This window comes from Petaurus breviceps, unplaced genomic scaffold (assembly GCF_028583685.1).
Source record: "Petaurus breviceps papuanus isolate PSGF00001 unplaced genomic scaffold, PetGlider_PUasm1.0 91041, whole genome shotgun sequence".
Lineage (NCBI taxonomy): Eukaryota > Metazoa > Chordata > Mammalia > Diprotodontia > Petauridae > Petaurus > Petaurus breviceps.
This window is the reverse complement of record NW_027187400.1, coordinates 35,072,805-35,093,999: the sequence shown is the minus strand read 5'-3', so window position 1 is coordinate 35,093,999 and position 21,195 is coordinate 35,072,805. Positions and strand designations below refer to the sequence as shown.

The following is a 21,195-nucleotide window of genomic DNA, read 5'->3' as shown; positions in this document are numbered from 1 at the left end:
ACATTGTCGCCCCAAGCCTAGACTGTTTCCTGGGGGACTTTCTCTTTCTGGTTTCTCAGATTTCTGTCCTCCAGGACTCAACAATGGCTGATGAAGTAACAAAGCTTTCGGTGACAGGGAGGTAAGACACAGCCATGGTCAGACAATGTGTGTCAAATTTAGGGAAGACATGCTCTTGTGTGTGTGTGAGAGAGAGAGAGAGAGAGAAAGTTCCTAAATAAATTAATAAAATTCCTGCAAATATTAAACCAACCATTGTGGGAACAGTAGCCCCCTCCTTTCTCTCACATACACATACGGTCTCACACAGACACAGACACATGCTCAATTTCTCTCACGCACACTTATTCTCTCTCACACACACAGAAACATGCTCTCTCTCACACACACAGACACATAATCTGTCTCTCTCTGTGTCTGTCTGTCTGTCTGTCTCTCTCTCTCTCTCTCTCACACACACACAAGAGCATGTCTTCCCTAAATTTGACACACATTGTCTGACCATGGCTGTGTCTTACCTCCCTGTCACCGAAAGCTTTGTTACTTCATCAGCCATTGTTGAGTCCTGGAGGACAGAAATCTGAGAAACCAGAAAGAGAAAGTCCCCCAGGAAACAGTCTAGGCTTGGGGCGACAATGTAGCAGACTCCACCTAAGTTCCTTTTGCCCTGTGTGATGTAAACAGTGTAGAACTTCAAGCCTCCTAAACTTCCAGCCGGTTGTTTCACCCAAAGTCATCTCACTGGGGAGCAAAACCTCCCTGACCATGCTTGATCCCAAAGTCCTAGAAGTCCCCGCTGTGATATTTGACAATGGCTCTGGGCTGTGCAAGGCAGGCATTGCTGGGGATAATGTCCCCCGGTCAGTTATCACCGCCATCGTTGGCCGCTCCAAAGCCAAAGCCACGATGTTGGGAGCCGGACAGAAGGAGTATTATGTCGGAGAAGAGGCGCAGTCCAAGCGAGGGGTGCTGTCCCTGAACTATCCCATCGATCATGGCATAGTGACTTCCTGGGATGATATGGAGCATATCTGGAGGCATGTCTACGAGTGCGAGCTGAGAGTCCAGGCCAACGAGCACCCGGTCCTGCTGACGGAGGCTCCGCTCAACCCTCTGCAGAACCGAGAAAAGATGACAGAGATTATGTTTGAAAGCTTTAAAGTGCCCGCCATGTACGTGGCTGTCCAAGCCACACTGGCCCTCTACGCCTCTGCTCGGACCACAGGCATAGTCATGGACAGTGGAGATGGGGTCACCCACACTGTCCCCATTTATGAGGGTTACTGCTTGCCCCACGCAGTCTCCCGACTCGATGTTGCGGGCCGGGACATCACCGAGTACCTCATGAGACTTCTGTTGGAAAGTGGACATTCCTTTGTGAGCACTGCCGAGAGAGAGATAGTGAAAGACATTAAGGAGAGACTGTGTTACGTGACCTTCGATCCCATCCAGGCCATGAAAATTAAGTCGGAAGAAATCCTCAAAGAGTATAAGTTGCCGGATGGGAACATTATCAAGATTGGCAACCAGCTCTTCCGAGCCCCTGAGACCCTGTTTGTGCCAGCGAACATCGGCGTTGAAGCCCCCGGGGTCCACAAGATGCTGTTTAACAGTATTCGAAAATGTGACATTGACGTTCGGAAAAATCTTTATAGTAATATTCTACTTTCTGGAGGCTCCACACTCTTCCACGGTCTGGATGAGCGGATTCTGAAAGAGATCCAGCTCCAGGCTCCGGGGGGAATCTCGGTCAGGATCATCGCCCCCCCGGAACGGAAGTACTGCGTGTGGATCGGGGCTTCCATCCTCACCTCCCTTACCTCTTTCAAACATATGTGGATCACTACTTCGGATTACAAGGAGTGTGGCCCCACCATGGTTCACCGGAAATGTTTCTAATACGAGTGAGAGACTCCTCCCCACCCCTGCCCCCCTCCCCCCACACGCACACATACAAGTGGAGTCTGGAGAGATCAGAGGGGTCTGTCTCAGGAAGCTGCGGACCAGTGAACTACCTGCATGCGCCCGTCGCCCTTGGTGTTTGAGGTAGCTGGACAAAGTTTAAAGAAAAATAAAGATTTGAAACCAACCAGAACCCAGACATGCTTTTCATTCAGGCTTCCTTAGGATTTAAGTAAATGAATGAGGAGGGTGGGACACTGTGGTATACAGTACCTGGCTTCAGGAAATGTGGGCTCGAATCCTGGCTTGAAATTTCTGAATCGTGTGACACTAGGTAAGTTAAATATAACGTCTCTGAGGTTCAGGTTACTTGTTTGTCAAATGGGGATGGCCATGTCCACACTATGGAACTCACAGGGTTGTTTTGAGGGAAAGCAGCTAGTGGCACAGTGGATAGAGCCCTGGGCCTAGATTCAGGAGGACTCATCTTTCTGAGCTCAAATCTGCTCTCAGACACTTTCTAGTTGGGTGACCCCTGGCAAGTCAATTAACCCTGTTTGCCTCAATTTTCTCATCTGTCAAATGAGCTGGAGAAGGAAATGGCCTGTATCTTTGCCAAGAAAACCCCACATGGGGTCACAAAGCATTTGGACACAACTGAAAATGACTGAATAACAACAGCATATGCATCTTTGTCCCAGGCACAGAGGCAGGTAGTGTCAGAGTCAGGGCTTGAACCCATATCCCCAGACCATTTTTTTCTTTTACACTTCCCAGCATCCTTTCGAAAAAGGATAGGCAATTTGGATGCTCAGAATGGACATATAAGTCCTGAGAGGGTTCCTCTCTTAGAAGTTTTCAAGCAGATTGGAGACCACCGAATTTGTATGTTACAGTAGGGATTCCTTTAGAGTATCTATCAGACTAAATGGTCTCTGAGGTTCCTTCCGACACAAAATGATGTGAGTTTTCTGGTATACTTGCCTTTTATTATGATTTATCCTTTCATGTCTATGCGTATCATGATAGTAGGGTCCTTGAGCACAGGGGCTTTTACACAAACTTCCTGGCTGATTTGAGGATCGGGTTGTTTAGAGGACCTGCCCATCTTTCCTCAGCTCAATGGCGTTCTCTGAGATACTTTCCTATCAAACCGGGAGAGCTGGTCTGTTGAGCACCACTGGTCTGAATCTGAATCCTCTCTGACAATAGGCTGGGACAGGGGCAGGGACAGGGAGTGGAAAATCTCCCAGGAAAAATGGTTGCCTAGCCTTGATTGTTACATAAGGGAAGAATGAGCCTTGAAAAGGTCCAGCCCCCAAAATGCCTAAAGGAAACTGGATCAATTTCTCAAAGATGAGTGCCCCTCCAGAGCTCTCTGGACTGGCCAACCTGTCTCTGTGCTAACACGGCAGGGATCCCAGAACCTTGGGTCCACCGATGTTCCAAGAGTTTTTCACTTGTCATAAAGCAGTGGAGGAAGGGAAGAAGGTGCCATTTTGATCTTGGTGAGTGACATACAGGAGAGAGCGAGGAGAGAACGAGCCAAGCATGTTTAACCCGCACATATTAGAGACTCCAGCTGTGATCTTTGACAATGGCTCAGGACTATGCAAGACTGGTGTTTCAGGAGAGACAGGTCCTCGGCATGTCATCAGTACAGTCATTGGACACCCCAAGTTCAAAATGGGGGGCTTGGAGCAGAATCAGAAGCTGTATTACATTGGGGAGGAGGCCTTATACAAGTCAGATTCCTTATTTTTGCAGCATCCTATTGAGAGAGGCCTCATCACGTCTTGGGAAGACATGGAGAAGTTCTGGAGACACCTCTTTGACTGGGAACTTGGGATTAAGCCCTCTGAGAGACCAGTGCTCATGACAGAGCCGTCTCTGAACCCCAGGAACAACCGGGAGAAAACGGCAGAGATGATGTTTGAGAGCTTCAAAATACCAGCTTTCTACCTCTCTGACCAAGCAGTCTTGGCCCTCTATGCTTCAGCCTGTGTCACGGGGCTAGTGGTGGACAGTGGCAACAGTGTCACCTGCACAGTTCCTGTGTTTGAGGGGTATTCCTTGCCTCATGCAGTTTCCAAACTTTACGTGGGAGGGAAGGATATTACCGAGCATCTCTTGCAATTGCTGATAAACAGTGGGCGATCCTTCCCTTGTAAACTAGACAAAGGATTGGTAGATGATATTAAGGAAAAACTATGCTATGTGGCCTTAGATCCAGAGAAGGAGCTGAGCAGGAGACCTGAGGAAGTCATGAGAGATTACAAACTTCCTGATGGGAATGTCATTCGCTTTGGAGACCAATTGTTCCAGGGACCTGAAGTTCTCTTTTCCCCAGAACACCTTGGCATACATCTCCCAGGGCTTTCCAAAATGGTTTCTAACAGTATCATGAAATGTGATGCTGACATACAGAAGTCTCTCTTTGGGGATATTCTTCTCTCAGGTGGTTCTTCCTTGTTCCCGGGACTGGATGATCGGCTGATGAAAGAAACAGAGCAGCAAGCCCCAAAGGATGTCCCCATCAAGATAACAGCTCCCCCTGATCGATGGTTCTCTACATGGATTGGGGCCTCCATTGTGACCTCGCTGAGCAGCTTCAAGCAGATGTGGGTCACTGCCATGGATTACAAAGAATTTGGGACAACCGTGGTCCAAAGAAGATGCTTCTAAAAGTCTTTGATGAGCCAACTTAGAAACTCACGGTTCTTTCATTTCTTAGATGAAGCATGCAAAGGCTTATGTGACAAGGTATAAAATAAAATGTTAAAAAAATGAAAAGGGTTGGGGAAGGTGCTCCTTCTCTGCTTAATAGTTTCAGCTCATTTATGGTACACCAAATGTGGAGATAATCAGCCAGGGAACAAACATTTATTAGGTACCTACTGCATGTATGATAAGCCCTGGAGGAGATGCAAAGCAAAGAAAAATAGCCTGGCCCTCAAGGAAATCTCCTTGGGGTGGGGAGGGGGAAGACCTGGGCTAAAATCCTGATTCTGCCACTTAACTATGTGACCTTAATCAAGATTAACTAAAAGATAAAGTTCTGTGATTTCCTTAAACTACCTATAAATTAGTGAATGTCCCAAGAAGTTATCTAAGACTCAGGAAGTCAACACAATTTTTCCAGGGTCCTAAAGCTAGTAAAAGAGAGACAGAAGATTTGAATGGGTCTTTGGTCTCTGATGAAAGATGGCATCTTGGCTCTAGGAAGTAGAGGACCTAAATTCAGATCCCACCTGGTATATTTGTGATCTTGGATAAGTCAACTTCTCCATTCTGGGCATCATTTTCTTCATGTGCAAAAATAAAGAGAAATTATCTCAGAGGCCTTTAAAGTCCCTTTCAGCTTCTCTTATCCCATGATTTGCTTGATGAGTTCATAAACTTTCCAGGCAGGGAAATGTTCCTCCAACACAGGCGGGAGGGGGGACAAAAGAGAAAAAGGCTTTTCTTCAAAGAATTCTACAATTTAATAAATTATGCTTAAGATACAAAAGGGAAAGAGCCAGTCACTCATACAAGACTGAAGAGAGTATGTGAAGGGTAGAGAATATTGAAAGGGTTGAACTGTGGAAAGATTGCTTGGAATGGACCAGGTGTATGGAGGAGGCAAGTAGGAAGGAAGGTGGGGTATGGAGGTGGAATGTCAGGGAATTAAATCACAGACTCCACTTGATAGACAGAGTCATGTGTGTGTGTGTGTGTGTGTGTGTGTGTGTGTGTGTGTGTGAGAGAGAGAGAGAGAGAGAGAGAGAGAGAACAACAAGGATAGAGTAGAGAGTGTGTGAGAGTGTGTGTTGTGGTGTTGTGTGTATTGTAATTTCATTCAAGAGGCACTTGCTGCTAATATTTCCCCAGCAATGTTTGCTCTGAGTTTCTCTGCTCTCGGGGTTTCCTGTGCCCGTGCTGCTCTCTTGAAACATTCCAATGTTGAAAAGCTACCCAGAGAATCTCAGAAAAGGCTTCTAAATGACACTCAGCATGCCCAAGAGCCAGTCCTCCCCACCCCCAGGCAGCTCCCCTCTGACCACAGCTGGGACTGAAGGAAGCTGGGAAGGGAGAGGGGAGAGGAGAGTGTGGACTGGGAAGGAGAGGTTTGCAATGACTTGGAGATTTCCTTGTGAGTGTCCCTTCAGCCCTCACTCTAGCCTTGGGGGGGTTGGAGAAAGGTGGAAATCTGAGAAGGGGCTGGGGTGGGGAGGAGGCAGAGCTCCTTAACGGAGGGGAAAGAAGCACGAGCACCTCTGGGAACAAGAACAAGACAACAGGGGAGCAAACACTTATAAAGTTGCTTACAAAGTGCCTACTACATGCCAAGCCCAGTGCTAAGTGCTTTATAAATGCTGGAGTCAAGAGAATCTGATTTTGAATCCATGTATTCTATGTGTGTGACCTTGGACAAGTCACTGTAGCTCCTAGGGCTTTGGTTTTCTCATGGATAAAATGAAGAGATTGAACTGACTGCTCCCTAAGATCATCTCCACATCAGCTTCATGCTGAAGCTGACTCCAACCAACTGGAGAACCCATTGTGAAATTTTCCGTGTGAAAATTTGCATCTCCGAAATCAGCAAACACTACAAAATCTGAACTTGATTCATCGTTTTGTTGATTGTCTAGACTTTAAAAAGTAATAGAGAAAAATGTTAATAACGAACATTAAGCTTAAAATTGTGCTGTGAGTACAAAGATCCTCCCCCCACCCCACCCCTGAAAGAGTGAGTTGTTAACCATTCTCTAGCACATCCATTTCCAGCTCTGAATCACAGATTTTCAGAGGCAGAAGGCAGAATCTCAGGCCATCTAGTCAAGTAAGAAGTGTCTTTATGACACACCCAAAAAGGGGTCGCTTAGACTGTTAAAAGCCTCCATTGAAGAGCAATTTACCAAACTTGGAAGGAAGCCTACTAACTTCTTGTGTGTGAGTGTGTGTATGTGTATGTCTGTGTGTGTATGCATGTATGTGTGTGTATGTGTGTGTGTGCGTAATTATTTAATAAGAAGATTTTCTTTACCTCAAGCCTAGAGTTTCCTTTTGAGGGCAGCTAAATGAAGTTTTAGACCACCAGGCTTGGAGTCAGGAAGTCTCATGTACATGAGTTCAAATCCAGCCTCAGACACTTACTGGCTATATGACCCTGGGCAAGTCACTTTACCCTGCTTGCCTCAGTTTCCTCAACTATAAAATGAGCTGGAGAAAGAAATGACCAATCATTTCAGTATCTTTGCCAAGAAAACCCCAAAATAGGGTCATGAAGAGTCAGACAAGACTGAAAAACAACTAAACAACAATAAAAGATGCCTATTAGCAGCTTCCATCCCCTTCTAAGACCACATAGAATACAGATAATTCCTCTTCCATAAGGCAGCTCTTTTAACACTTGAAGATGGCCATCATGTTCCCTATCTAAATCTTCTTTCACCAAGCTTCAACCACTCTTCACCCAGCATGAACCCAAGGCTTTTAACCATTTTGTTTGCCCCCCTTGGATGTTCTCCAAATTAATAATGTTCTTCATAAAGTATATCACCCCATGACTGAACCCTCTGAGATTCCAGGCATGACCTGAGCAGGGGAGAGTACAGAGGCACTGTCACCTCCCAGGGGATCCTGGGAAATACACTATTCGATGTCACCTAAGATTGCATTCTTTTACAAAGTTATCATAGCATGCTATTTCCCCATATTGAGCTTGTGGGTCCACCAAAACCCTAAGATCTTTTTTTCCTTTTTCTTTCATCAAAATGCTCATGTGTCATCCCACCAAGAAGAATTTTATTCTGTACCTGTGAGATTTTGAGGGTTTTGTGGGTGGGGGAAAAGAGTTGGGGATCAGGTTGGATTCCTTATGAATAATAATCAACATTTTTTCTAAAATGGGTGGTGGAGGACTTATAAACAGGAAAAAGGCAGTCCACACAAGCTCTCCAGCACCTCAGTGCTCCTGTGATCATAAATTTGACCCTAAACTAGTATATATTATTATATAATAATATATAATTGTTAAAACTATTATTGGTGAATTGGGTAAAGGCATAGATTGTTTCCTCATTAAATCTGAAGATGAGGGGCAGCTAGTGAATAGAGCACCAGCCCTAGAGCCAGGAGGACCTGAGTTCAAATCTGGCCTCAGACACTTAACACTTACTAGCTGTGTGACCTTGGACAAGTCACTTAACCCCAGTTGCCCCTGCCAAAAAAAATCTGAAGATGCCACAAAGTTGAGGGGTTTGACTTAAGCACTGAGTGATAGAGTCAGACTCCAAACAGATCCTGACAGGCTAGGATGCTGACCTGGGTATAATAAGATGAAATTTAACAATTAACTTAAACAATGTTGCTAAATGAAATTTAGAAATAAATATAAACTTTTATGCTTTAAAAACATCAACTTTCCAAGTCAATTGAAGGCGATAGTGCTTGTATTTAGCAAGCACTTACTATATAGTAGGCAATGTGGGATATTTCTGGGGAAATAAAGGCAAAAATCATCCCTGTTCTCCAGAAGCTTGCAATCTAATGGGAGAGATAGCAAGCAAACAACTATGTGCCAATAATACAGTTTGCCCACTGTCACACATCTATTAATAATAATATTAACTGCTTGCTATGTTTCAGGCTCTACGCTAAGCACTTTACAATTGTTCTCTTGTTTGGTCCTCACAGCAACCCTGAAAGGTAGATGCTACTATTTTTCTCATTTTATAAATGAGGAAACTGATACAAACAGAGGTTAAATGACTTGCCCAGGGTCACATAACTAGTAAGCATATGAGACCGTATTTGAGCTTAGGTCTTCCTGACTCCAGATTGGAGGCTCTGTTATAGTCAGAGACAGGATTTGAACCTAAATGTTCTGGGGATACACATAGTCCTAAAAATGAAGGTTTTGAGGAAGGGTAGGAAAGAATTCAGAGGAAGAATTGTAGGGGATGAAAGTATCCCCTCTGACTAGAAACCACCAACCCAGTATCTTTAGGGAGCCAAAGAAAGAATAGTCCTTCTGCTTGTATGACCAAGTATATGCTCCACCCTTCAAAACAGTGACTCCTGGAATGTCTGCTTTTGTGAAGATGAGATTCTAGAATGCTGAGATTGAGGCATTCCATTCCACTTTCTCATCACACATTCATGGCTCTCCAGCTTCCCATCCAGTGGGGATTATGGTCTCTGAAATAGCTAAGATTCCATCAGTCATCCTCGACAATGGATCAGGGCTGTGTAAAGTAGGTATATCAGGGGAGCAGAGCCCCCGATTCATCCAGGCTACAGTGCTAGGCTATCCCCGAAGTATCATTCCCACAAAAGAAACAGATAAGAAGGCATGTTATGTTGGACAAGAAGCCCAGGATAAAAGAAGCATCCTTACATTGAGATACCCAATGCAACATGGCATTGTCACCTCCTGGGATGATATGGAAAAGATCTGGAAGCATCTATACCACCACGGTCTCAGAGAGCCCCCCGAGCAGAGACCAGTGCTCCTAACTGAAGCACCTCTGAATCCTCCAGAGAACCGAGACAAGATGGTGGAGATTTTCTTTGAGACATTCCAAGTCCCAGCCCTCCATGTGGCCCTCCAAGGTCTCATGGCACTATATGCCACAGGGAAAAACACAGGCATCGTTCTGGATTGTGGGGATGGAGTAACTGGAGTCATCCCCATCTTTGAGGACCACTGCCTATTCCAAAGCATATCCAGGTCTGATTTTGCAGGGAAGGATGTCACCAACTACCTTGCCAGGCTTCTCTTGGAGAGGGGTATTCACTTGGTGAACACGGGCAACAAGGACATTGTAAGTGACATCAAAGAGAGGCTGTGCTATGTCATACCTGACCCCCATGAGCGGAAGAAAGAGACAGCCATAGACTGCTCTATGTATAATTACATCCTTCCTGATGGTCATTCCATGCAAATTGGGGAGGAGTTGTTCCAAGTACCTGAATCTCTCTTTCAGCCTTCAAAGGCAGGTTCCTCATCTCCTGGGATTCACAAGTTAGTCCTCAAAAGTATAATGAAAAGTAGCCACCACTTGCAGAAGGACCTTCTGAAGAATCTGATCCTGTCTGGGGGTTCTACCCTGTACCCAGGGCTGAAGAAGAGGCTCTGGAGGGAGCTAGAGTTCCTCCTGAAAGGATCCCCGAGTGTCAACATCACAGCCCCTAGTGATCGCCTCTTGTCTGTGTGGATTGGAGCTTCTGTCATCACGAGCCTGTCAACCTTTGAGCAGATGTGGGTCTCCAGCGCAGCCTACCATGAAGTTGGCCCCGCTGTAATTCAGAAGAAATGCTTCTGGTGAGGCCAGGATCCCTGGTCCTCCAACAACATCCAGAGTATGAGAAAATACACATATCTCCAACCAAACAACTGCAGTGTGTGAGTGATGCTGAGTGCTTCTTTTAGGTATTAGTGGATTGGTGTGACCCTAGGAACAGATCCTGAAGTGGTAAGTCCAAGACCGAGGTCTCCATGAGTCCAGTGGCCGGGGTCATTTTCCTGTTGGTTGTTGAGGGCATCCTCAATTAAGGAAAAGGGCTTATTTGAACCGTATGCACACACACACTTACATATATTTATATATGTACACATATATGTATATACACATAGGTGCATACATACGCAAAAGTGTTTCTGTATACATGTGTATATTGTGTATACATGCACATAAATGTAAATCTATGTGCCGTTGTATACATGTATGTGTATATGTGTGTGTCTGCATGTGTGTATATACACATATGTGTGTATATATGATGGAAGAATATATACATATGTGTATATTACATATGATGGAAGAATGATGGATTGCATGAATGAATGACATGGATGAATGAATGACAGAAAGTGACAGAACAGTCATTCTGTCTTTCTTTCTGCAGTTCCACCTTGTCTTAACATATACAAAAGGCAGTTGGACATACTGTTTAAAGTGCTATCCTCATAAAGATCTGGGTTCAAGTCCTGTCTTTGCCTCATATTGGCCACATGACCTGGGCGTATACTCCAGGAAACTCACAGATATTACCAGTTACCAAGAAGGTGCCAATCTATCTTAGTAGAAGGGTTCTCCTTACCTATCCCAGGGAAATCACAGACCTACTTCTATTGTTTAATCATAAGAGGCAGCTAGAGCACCAAGTCTGGAGTCAGGAAGACCTGAATTCAAATCTAGTCTTAGCTATGTCCTAGCTGTGTGACCCTGACCAAGTCACTTCACTGCCTCAGTTTCCTTATCTGTATAATGAGGATAATACTAGGACCTCCCTCTCGGGGTTGTTGTGAGGGTCAAATGAGATGGTTGCAAAAAGCACATGGCACAAAGCCTGGAACATAGTAAGTCCTTTATAAATGCTAGCTGCTGCTATTGTTGCAGCAAAGTCTGTGTGTCCATTGAAAAAAATAAATCAATAAATGTTTGTTGAAAGAATGAAGGGGGGTGGGGGCGGCCAGGTAGCACAGTGAGTAAGAGCACCAGCTCCAGTGTTGAGAAGACCTGGAGATTGAATCCCCGGCTCAGACACTTAGCACCCACCCAGAAACACCTGGCCGTGTAACCTTGAGCAAGTTACTTAACCCCAATTGCTTAGGGGCAGGCAGGTCGCTCAGCGAGTAAGAGCACCGGCTCCAGTGTCGGGATGACCTGGATCAAATCTGGGCTCAGATACTCAGCACCACACCCAGAAATAACTGGCCGTGTAACCTTGAGCAAGTTACTTAACCCCGATTGCTTTAAAAAAAAAAAAAAAAGAATGAAGGGGGGTGGCTAAGTGGCACAGTGAATAAAGCACTGGCCCTGTAGTAAGGAGGACCTGAGTTCAAATCTGACCTCAGGCACTTACCACTTACTAGCTGTGTGACCTTGGGCAAGTCACTTAATTCTAATTGTCCTGCCCTCCCCCCTCCAAAAAAAAAACCAAAAAGAAGAAGAATGAAGAAATTAATGAATGAATGAAAGCCCTGGAGAAGGAAATCAATAGACCTGCACTTAAAACTAAGGTGCAATCCAATCCAACAAGTCTTCATTAAGGACTGCTTGTGTATCTGGCATGATACTAGACCCTGGAGATACAAAGATAGTACTATTAATAATAATAGTTAACATATATATCACTTTAAGGTTTGCAAGGGGCTTTACATCCGGGGTGTCCCAAAAGTCTTAGTGCATCAAAATGTCAGTGGCTTGCTTGATCCATGCACCCACCCTTTGATGTAGGTGCAAATATTATTTCTGCTTTGAAAATGACAAAATTTATGCTCAAAGATGTTAAGTGATTGGCATAGGGGAACACAGAAAGTTTTCGCGGTAGGATTCAAACCCAGATCTTCCAAACTCCAAGGGATCGATCCACTACATATCAAGATAAAGAATAGTCTCTTCCCCCAAATGATCATACATTATATGGGGAGGGTGCAAAGTATGGAAACAGATAAGCATCTAGGAGATCACTGGAGGAGGAAGGAAGAAGAATTAATAATGGGGGGAGGGAGGAGACCAGAAAGGACGTCCTATAGGAGATGGCATATGAGCTGAGATTTTAAGGCAGCTAGAGATTCTACGAGGCAAAGGTGAGGGGGAAGGAAAAGCACCCTGAAGGTCCTCAGACAGACAGACTATGTAAAGTCCTGGAGATGGGAGATCATAGGATCATAGACAAAGTACAATGCTCAGGGAGCTGCAAGCAGGTCAATTTGGCTCAAATTCAGAGTATGTGAGTGGGTAACCTGAAAGCCAGCATGTGAAGAGCCTTGAATGCCAACCTGAGAAGCCTGTATTTTATCTTAGAGGCAATAGCGAGCCACTGAAAGCTATTGAGCAGTAGAGTAACATAGCTACATGTTTGCTCCAGTAATCTTATCTTGGCAGTTATATAGAAGTTAGATTGAATAGGGGAGGCTCTGGAAGCCAGAAGTCCAATTGGGAGACTATAGAAAGTGTCCAGGTGAGAGGTAATAAAGGATCGAATTAAAATGGCAGCCTTTTCAGTGGAAAGAAAAGAAATAGATGGGAGAGACATTTTGAAGGTAGAATCAACAAGACTTGGCAAGTAACTGTATATGTGGGGTGGGGGCAGTAGGAGGAATTGGGACAGGGAACAGTCAAAAGACCAGGATGACCTCATGGTTACAAAACTCAATGTCTGTGAGGAAGACAGTACTCTCAACCAAAATTAGAAAGTTTGGAGGAAGGATGAGTTTGTTGGTGAAGATGACGAGTTCTGTTTTGGACATGCTGAAAAACATGGGAAATAGTTCATGTCTTGCCTCCCTTACAATGTGACCTTGGACAAATGATCTCCCCTCTAAGAGTGTATCAGTTGCCTAATTTGTACTTTGGAATAATTTCCGTTCTTCCTAAATCATGGGGAAGAAATGTCTGTCAAAGATACTCTGGGCACCTCAAAGGAAAAGCATGAATAGAGTTATTGCTTCGAAAGTTTTGCCTTGTTCTACTCTGCTTCAGAATGGGTATATGGTTCTGAGCAATGTCCAAGGTATAGGGGAGGGAGGACAGGAAAACAACCATGTTTTAGAACTGATCACAATTAAGCTATTCATTTGACTTGGAGAAGCAGTGATGATATGGGTGGGAACCTGCAGCTGGGAAAGGGTGGAGGGGAGGAGAGAATAATATTTGGCTTTTCAGTATTGTTTCCCTGATTCTCAGACAAAAACACAAGTCTCACTGCTGTTCTACAGCTGAGGGAATAGAGGAAAAGAAAGAGACAGAGGCAGAGACAGGGAGACCTTGAAAAGACAGAAAGTCAGAGGGAGACAGATACACAAAGAGACCAAGGAAGATAAAGAAATTTTATGGAAAGAGAGGCTGATTAAAAAAAAGAAAAGATGGGAGAGAGAGATAGGGAGGGAGGAGTAATAGATTCTATAATTAAGGGAAGAGAAGGAAAGAGAAATTTGGGGGGGGGGGAAGAAACACAGAAGGAGAATTTTAAAGATAGAGGGAAAGAGGCAGATTAAAAGAAAAGGAGGGAGCCATAGATTCTACAACTAAGGGAAGAGAAGGAAAGAAAAAGTGGGAGAGAAACACAGACAGAGGCAAATGTTTAAAACTGAAGAAAAAAGAGAGAGGGAGAAAAGAAGGAGGAGGAGGAGAGGAGAAGGGAGGGGAGAGGCAGTGAGATTCTATGGGGATAGGAGTGACAGAGAGAGAAGAGTCAATAGGCAAGGGGGTGGGTAGAGGGTAGCACTCAGGCATTTTATACCTAAGAATAAGGGGTATCAAGACAGACAAAGAGGAGGGGAGGCAGGCATGCTCCTCCCTTTGAGCATAGGGGTTGAAGATGCAAACAGAAAAGACAAATGCCCTGGCCAGCCTCCAAGACTTGCTATTAGCCTTGCCCAGTTGGAGGCAGTTTTCTTGCTATCCCCCTCCCCCACCCCCAGTCAATCTTATCCCTGCTGCCTGTAGCATGTTGCCCACTGTAATCCACTGGCAATCCCTGGTCTCTTCCCTCTCCACCATCCCCAGGAGAGGCTGTTCTGTTCCCACATGCCATCCACATCAAGGAGTGGGGCACACAGACAACCCTCTAAAGTAAAGCAGAATCATCTAGTGTTGGCTGAGCAGCTAAGGGCTGGGGTGGTAATATAGGGGAGCAGCACATTCTGTCCCTTGGAAAGGGATCCTAGAATCCAGTCTCTACTCCCCAAAATGGGGTAAGGCAGGAGGATCCACCTATACCATGGAGATCTCCAAGCCTTGTCTGCCTCACAAAGTCCCCTGTACTCTAGCACCAAATCCTGAAGGGAATCCATAGCTGACTGGTTGTCTTCTACTGGGGAAGGATCCTTGCAGCAAAGTCCCAATTAGTTCATTCTGATGCCCACACTAGGAAATCTTACCCAGAGGTGTCCAGATATTCATCAACAAAAGGAGAGTGCTAAGCTTGGGCCAAAGAATCCACTGGAATGTGAATCATCTTCATTCTCACTCAACCCCAAAACTAATCAGTTACCAAGTCTCGTCCATCCTACTCTACTGAATGACCCACATCTGCCCCCTCTTGTCCCAGCCACCATCCCAGTGAGAGCCCTCATTACTTCTCACCTGGACCATTGCTATAGTCTCTTAAGTGGACACTGCTTCCAGCCTCACCCCTCTCCAACCCAAGCCAAGCAGCAGTCAAATGAATCTTTCTAAATCACAGATTTGACCATATCAACTCTCCCAAACTCTCAGTGACTCTATATTGCCTTCAGGATACAAACAAGTTTCTCCATATGGCATTTAAAACCCTTCACAGACTGTCTCCAGACTGACGCTCCAGGTTTATTGCACATTACTTCCCCTCACATATTCTGCACTGCCTACTTGCTACATTGTATCCAGGATTCTATAATCTCCCACCTCCATGCCTTTGGCCAGGTTGTGCCTCACCCTTGCAATGCATTCTCTCATCTTTATCTCTTCAAACCCATAACTTCATCTAAAGATAAGCTCATGTGCCATTTCTTATAGGACGACTTTCCTGAAACTCCTGGTTATCAGGGGTCTCTCCCCACCCCTTCAATTATCCTGTACATGAACATCTCTTCATATTTTGTATCCAATCTGTACTAAAGGCCAGGGTTGGTTGTCTTTTTTTCTTTGTATCTCCAGGGCCTGCCCAGCACGGTGACCTACATGTGATAGGTGCTTAATAAATGCTTGTTAGATCAGCTTGAATTCGATTCTGGTCCTGGAAATCAGGAGACTGGTTCTATTCCTGGCTTTGGCACTAGAGTGTTCTATGACTTTTGGTTAATCATTTGTCCTCTTTGAGGAGAAGTTTACAGTTTATTCAGCTATAAAATAAGGGAGTTGGATTAAGATTCCTATAGGTCTCCCCAGTTCTGAGATTCCAAGGTCCATGTCCTGGAATCCTGAAGGCAGAATTGGCCATTAGGGCAAGCAATGGTCTTGGAAGTCAGAAGACCTGACTTAGTCATTCATTGTCGCTAAGCCTCAGTTTCCTCCTCTGTAGAATTGGGTGACTGAACCAGTTGACCTCTGGGGCCCCTTTCATCTCAAAATCTTTACCATCCAGACTTTCATATGCTATAAGTCTTCATCTTCTTCATGTGCTTCCTTAAATGTGGCCCCCAGAACTTGTAACCTTGGGGAAGTCATTCCCCTCTCTGGGCTTTTGTTTCCTTAGCTATAAAATAAGCTAGTTGGACTTAATTGACCCATGAAGTTTCTTCCCATTGCAGACCTAAGATCCTATGTTTCTATTACCTAAATTCTGGTTCTCATGCTACATAGTTATGTGACTTTGGAAAAGTCGCGTTTTCTGTGAGCCTTTATCTGGTAAAAATGAGGATAACAATAACTGTTGCACCTACTTTGGATTTGGGGGTTGTGGCCTGAGCCACTGGACACAGGGCCCAATGACTTGGCCACCTACATGTGGGCCAGGCCAACCTGAGAGGGGAGCATCCAAAGCTTATTCACACGAAGGGAAAGAAGAAGGCACAGAGAAGATGGCCCTGCGTCCCGGGTGAGAGTATCTGCTAGAGACAGTGGTCAGAAGTGGCTTCATTTGCCCTAAGCACGGAGCTCTTGGAGAATAGAGGCTCCCTGGGGAAGCGAGTGTAGGTCTTGAGCCCACCAGAGGAAATGTTATGAAACCTGATTCAGGGGCCTGAAATCCTATTTCTCTTCCTGCGTGGTACCTTTTAGCAGAGCACTGGAAATTGGTAAACAAGTGAAGTACGACTGCAGACAGTTTAAATATTTTACAGCTCACTGACTTTCATATGAGAGGGGATTTACATCGCTTAAGTGTTTAGACTCTGCTCCTATAATCCAATGCAGAGAAAATGTAAAAGCAGAGTGAAGGAAGAAATTGAGGGACAGAGGGAGAGAGAAAAAGGGAGAGAGAAATGGAGAGGGGGAGAGAGAGAAAGAAGAAACATAGAAAGAGAGGAGAAAGGGAGAAGGGGAGGGGGGGGAGAGAGAGAGAGAGAGAGAGAGAGAGAGAAAGGGAGAGAGAGAGAGAAAGGGATAGAGAGAGAGAGTAGAAAGGGGGTAGGGAGAGAAAAAAAGAGACAAAGAGAGGGAGAAAGAGAAAGGGAGAGAGAAAGAGAAAGAGGGAGAGACAGAGAAAGAGACAAGGACCGGGGAGAAGGAGAAAGATAGAGAGAGAAAGAGAGGGGTAGGGAGACAAAGACAGAAAGGGGAGAGGAGGAGGAGGAGGGGAGAGAGAGAGAGAGAGAGAGAGAGAGAGAGAGAGAGAGAGAAAGAACCAGCACAAGATGACTGCTAGAGAAACTAAAGATGAAGTTCCCCATCATGCTCCCCCAGGATTAGGGAATAAGGACAAAACAAAGCCTCCCTTCTCTTCCTCCAGAGGAAGCTCAGATAAATTCATTCTCAAAAGTGGGAGTCAGCTTCTCTTTGACAAGCATGCTACAGGGTCCTTTAAGCATCCCCAGGACTTCCAATATTTTCCCATAAATATTCAATTATTTATGAATCATGGGTATAAGGGCCATCAAGTGCACTTTGTAGATGAGGAAACATAGAACTTGCCCAAGATCATACAGGTTAGTAGGGGTCTGAGGAAGGATTTGAACCATGGACTCTGGATCCAATGCCCTATGTATGGCTACAGGCTTTATCTCATGACACGTGGACAGGGTTATTCTGTTGAGTGCTAGAAGATGGAGCTGAGACCCTTGTGGAGTAGAGAGGCATACTTTGGGGATGGAGACAGAGTCACAGTGAGGCAGAGTGTTCTTTTTGACATCGAGCTAAACTTTGACAGTAAATGTTAGATGGGTGCCCCAGCATCATCTATTTCAACTTCAAGTCCAAAACAAGAGTCTTCTCCAGAGGCTTATGACTGCTACAGTGGTACCAGTCTCCACCTGAATACCTCCAGTGACAAGGAGCCACTGTGAGCTGCTGACCAAGTGAAAGCATCTGTGTGAGCAGAGATTTAACAGGACCAATAAGTGGGGAAAGAGCTATCTGGATCACTAATGACCAGTCTGCCATCTCCTCAGAGGGGTAGGTGTAATCCCTTACATAGAGAAGTGTTTCCTGCCATTTTGTTTTCCTTAGGAGTGGGCTGAAAAAACTCCTTTTCACTTTTGTTAAGAGTGGGACACACAAGTGGATCACATGTAATGCTTCTTCATGAATTTTGAATTAATGACATTGAATAAATGAAGTTCTGCTGTATTCTCCTGAATCCAGAAACAGGGAATGGAAACAAAGGGAGTTAAGGTCACCCAAAGCTGATGTTAGAAAGGAGACTGTAGACTACTTAAAACATAGAAAGAATTCAGCTTTATATTCAGTTCACAGGACAGATGTGTGTTTAACAACTAGCCCTCTGAAAAGCAGGACACACTTTAAAGTTCAATGTGCCTTAACATTTTTTCCATCACTTTCTAAATTCTAGATATGAAACTAAATTAATTAATTAAAAATGAGTGAACATATAAATAGTCAGATGAAGGAAGAGATAGGAAGGAAGGAAGAAAAAAAGAAGGAAGGAAAGGAAAGGAAAGGAAAGGAAGGAAGGAAGGAAGGAAGGAAGGAAGGAAGGAAGGAAGGAGGAAGGAAGGAAGGAATATATATCCTGATATATAGCTTGGTAATTTGCAAAATATAAATGTTCACAATGAACATTTAATAATCAGCTTTCAAAAGCCTGGAGGGGTTATCTCCTGCGCACCCATGGCAGAGTTTTGAACCTACCATCAATAAATCAGTCAACAAGCATTTATTAAGCACCTACTATGTGCTTTTCAAAAAAAAACACAACACTGACACAGTCCCTGCCCTCAAGGAGTTTGTATTCTAATGAGGAAGACAACATGTGCTGAAATACTGACTGAATAATGGGTGAGTAAGAATCAGGGCTCAATGATGATTCTAGAGGTGGATGAGATAATACCCTCACAGTTCAAAAGAGGAGGGAGCCAGGGAGCGCCATAGTGCACAAAGCCCCTAGCCTGGAGTCAGGTAGACCTGAGTTCAAATTTGATCTCAGAAACGTACTGGGTAATCCTTAACCACTATCTACCTCAGTTTCCTCTACAGCAATATTGGGACAATACCTGTCACATCTGCTTTTCAGGAGTGTTGCAAAGCTCAGACAAGATATGCCTGTAGATGCTTTGCCAACTTTAATGGGCTATATAATGTTACTAATATTACCTTGTCTCTTTTACTTATTATCCATCTAAGTGAAGCCTTCTGGACCTTGGCTTCCTCATTTTTAAAATGAAGAGGCTGACCTCAGGAGACTTCAGTTCTGACGTCTCCTGTGCCTCTGGAGAGATCCCCAAGACTTGGATGTTCAGTAGGATTGCTGCTGGCCAGCAGAGGACACTATAAGCAGAGACTCTGTCACTGAGGACGGAAGCAGGAAGTCAGTTTTAATTCTTTTCCTGCCCCCACCCCCATGTAGGTTTTTGGTGGCCAGGACAAGGTATCTCAGAGGCCTTCTGGTCCACCCCACCCCCTCATTTTTATAGAGGAGGAAACTGAGGAACAGAAAGGAAAATGACTGGTCCAAGGACACACAAGGAATAAGTGGCTGAGCTGGGATTTGGAGTGCAAATCTAGCACCCTTTACACACTGCCATGATGCCTAAATAGAAAATGGTTGACTGTTTCCAGGTCCTAAGAGATAGCTCCCAGCCCCGCCAGTAGAAGACCAAACCAGGTCAGAGGGAGGAAACACTGAGGCTGTCAGAGAAGCAAAAATGGTTTTAGCTGTTTGACCAACCCTGGGCAAATCAATTCTCCTCTCTATGACTCAGTTTCCTCTATGTGGAATTTGGATTGGATACCTAGAAGTCACCTCCAGTTCTAGGCCCCCTAAATCCACTCCTATTGGATTGGGGCTAAAGCGATTAAAATTTTTAATTAAAAAATAATAGCCCTAACCTGCTAGTCGAGTTGCTGCCCACTGAGATGCCCAGGTTCCTCCGCCATGGCAGAGGCCAGGAATCAGTCGTTCCGGGCTGGCACTAGGCCGTATATGCAAACATCACAACCCACCCCGGCGGGTCCCCTCCCTCTCATTTGCTTTCCAATCCCAACTAGCTTTCCCCATTCTTTTAAATGTCAAACAAGTCATCATTGGAAGGCCCCCTTTTTCTATTAATCTAAATGTTTTATCAACCTTGTGTATGTGGCAATGTCAGACAGGGACAATGCCTCCTGATTAAGGGGAACAATGACTGTATTGTTGCTCCCCGATTTTGGCTCTCAGCTCCGGAGAAATAGAAGCCGGCGGTGTCCCCTGTTATCACGTACACAATAAAAAGGGCTGGGCCCAAATCATACATGCACAAGTACATAATAATTTTCTCCCATTATTCAAATATCCTGTTTCCCTCCCCCTCACCCCAATCCTGGCTTCTCAGCCCCAGGAAGCAGTGGGGCTTCTAGAAAGGAGGAGTCCCATAGCCATCCCTCAGCTTGCTATGGCTCCCAGTGGACAGGTGGCATCTAAGAGGAAAGGCCAGAGAGACAGAGGACAGGAGGAGGCCTCTGACTCTGAAGGACACACTGATCATCTACTGATCACCAGTCCAGATAGGTAAGGAGAGAAGCGATAGTCTTCTGCCCTGCAAGAGAAATCTTTGAAGAATCAGTAATGGAAGGCCCATCAGAGCCATCTGGGCCTCAGTTTCCCATTTGCCTTTGGGGATAAGATTGGGCTTGCTGACCTTCCAGCTCTAAAGCCATGAATCTATCTGACCTCATTTTACAAAGGAGGAAACTGAGGCCCAGAAAGGAAAAGAGACCTGCCCAAGGTCATGAAAATAACATAAGAGGCTTACAGGTACAGCAGATAAAGGACCAGGCCTAGAGTCAGGAAGACCTGAATCCAAATCTGACTTCTGTCACTGATTAGCTGGTGGGACCTTGGGCAAGTCTTTTAACCTCAATTTCCACATCTGTAAAATGGGAATGAATAATAGCCACTACTTCTCAGGGTTGTTGTGTGGATCAAATGAGATAATAATAGTAAAGCATTTAGCACAGGGCCTGGTAAACAGTAAATGCTACATAAAGGTCAGTCATTAATCATCATCATTGTTATTACTAGGCAGGCAGGGGATAAGCATTCATTAAGTACCTACTGTATACCAAAGGCTGTAGAAAGTACCACGTGATGATGAGCGCCTTCCTTTCAGGGCTGTGCATTAATGGTAAAGCCCAGGGCCTGGCACGCGGTAAAAGCTAGATAAATGTTAGAGATTGTTATTGTCGTTATTTGTGCTTCTGAGGCTGACACACAGTGGGTTAG

At 44.9% G+C, this 21,195-nt stretch overlaps 3 protein-coding genes across 3 annotated transcripts; all 3 read left to right on the top strand.

Moving 5' to 3' along the window:
* Positions 1–765: 765 nt before the first annotated feature.
* Positions 766–1,899, top strand: LOC138154005 (actin-like). Its single transcript, XM_069078433.1, has one exon. The coding sequence runs from the start codon at positions 766–768 to the stop codon at positions 1,897–1,899; it is 1,134 nt and encodes a 377-aa protein (XP_068934534.1).
* A 1,554-nt stretch (positions 1,900–3,453) lies between these two features.
* LOC138154251 (actin-related protein T2-like) lies at positions 3,454–4,587 on the top strand. The gene has a single exon (XM_069078845.1). The coding sequence runs from the start codon at positions 3,454–3,456 to the stop codon at positions 4,585–4,587; it is 1,134 nt and encodes a 377-aa protein (XP_068934946.1).
* Positions 4,588–9,080: 4,493 nt separating this feature from the next.
* LOC138154026 (actin-5-like) lies at positions 9,081–10,217 on the top strand. The gene has a single exon (XM_069078462.1). It carries the CDS (start codon positions 9,081–9,083, stop codon positions 10,215–10,217), a length of 1,137 nt encoding a protein of 378 aa, XP_068934563.1.
* Positions 10,218–21,195: the final 10,978 nt, after the last annotated feature.